This window comes from Scylla paramamosain, unplaced genomic scaffold (assembly GCF_035594125.1).
Source record: "Scylla paramamosain isolate STU-SP2022 unplaced genomic scaffold, ASM3559412v1 Contig80, whole genome shotgun sequence".
NCBI classification, from domain to species: Eukaryota; Metazoa; Arthropoda; class Malacostraca; order Decapoda; family Portunidae; genus Scylla; species Scylla paramamosain.
Genome location: NW_026973745.1, coordinates 367,501 through 368,486, shown reverse-complemented (window position 1 = coordinate 368,486; position 986 = coordinate 367,501). Strand labels below are relative to the sequence as shown.

Below are 986 nucleotides of genomic sequence, written 5' to 3'. Positions count from 1 at the left end.
CTCCTGACGCAGGCCACGGACCGCGTCGTCTTCTTCCACATGGATGACCTGCCCTCAGCCCACGTGTACCTGCAGCTGGAGCCCAAGGCTGTCAAGACCTGGGCTCAGGAGGTGGATGAGGCGGAGGAGAAAGGCCTGGACGTGTTCGCCCCACAGACCAGCTGCCTTCCCTACATTCTGAAACTTCACTGCGAGACAGGCGCCTCAGCATAAAATGAGGCTGCTGCAGCTGCAGCCACTGAGATCAAGATGAGTACCACTCAGAGGCGCAGAGCCCGCCGCAGGGCCTTAGCTGAAGCTCTTAAAGCTTCTGCAGAAAGCGAGGCTGCCGCTAAGCCAGAAGAAACTCGCGTGTCATCAGAAAATAAGGCTACTGCAGCTGCAGCCACTGAGATTAAGTTGAGCGCCTCCCAGAAGCGAAGGACCCGCCGCAGGGCCTTAGCTGAAGCTCTTAAAGCTTCAGCAGAAGGCGAGGCTGCCGCGAAGCCCGAAGAAACTCGCGCAGCAGCAGAAAATGAGGCATCAGCCGCGAGGATGAAGAGTGTTGCTCGGCCGCCGTGTGCAGAGAAAACCTCCCGCGCTGATTGCACCAAGAGGAGTCGCACACCCGACAGGATGCCCATTTGGGCCTCGCCCTCAGCGCGGGCGTCTGAGAACGACGGGGGTCCCTTGGTGACTGAAGCTACTGCTACCCCGGCGACTCATGGCGGGACGAGCGCTACGAGGCGGCGAAGGGCCCGCCGCAAGGCATTAGCCTCCTGGACTAAGAGCGAGGCACGGCTTGTCGCGAGTACCCACTAACAGCCGGTATCCGATAGGACGCCCGTCTGGCCCTCGCCCTCCCTGCGGGTGTCTGGGAGCGACGGGCGTCCTTTCGTAACCACGTGGGAGGAGGCTGCGTACGGCGCCTTCCACGCCCGCCGGCATTATTGAGGCCCGTGTCCACGAGGGCGGGGCTAGAAATGAACGTTTGATTGACATTATTG

General features: G+C 61.2%; 1 protein-coding gene across 1 annotated transcript in view; it reads left to right on the top strand.

Annotated features, from left to right (window-relative positions):
- Positions 1–249: 249 nt before the first annotated feature.
- Positions 250–986, top strand: part of LOC135098775 (uncharacterized) — a 1,312-nt gene continuing 575 nt past the window's right edge. The window contains exon 1 of the mRNA XM_064001167.1: positions 250–790. Within this exon, the coding sequence (XP_063857237.1) occupies positions 250–790 (541 nt within the window). The remainder of the gene's footprint in view (positions 791–986) is intronic.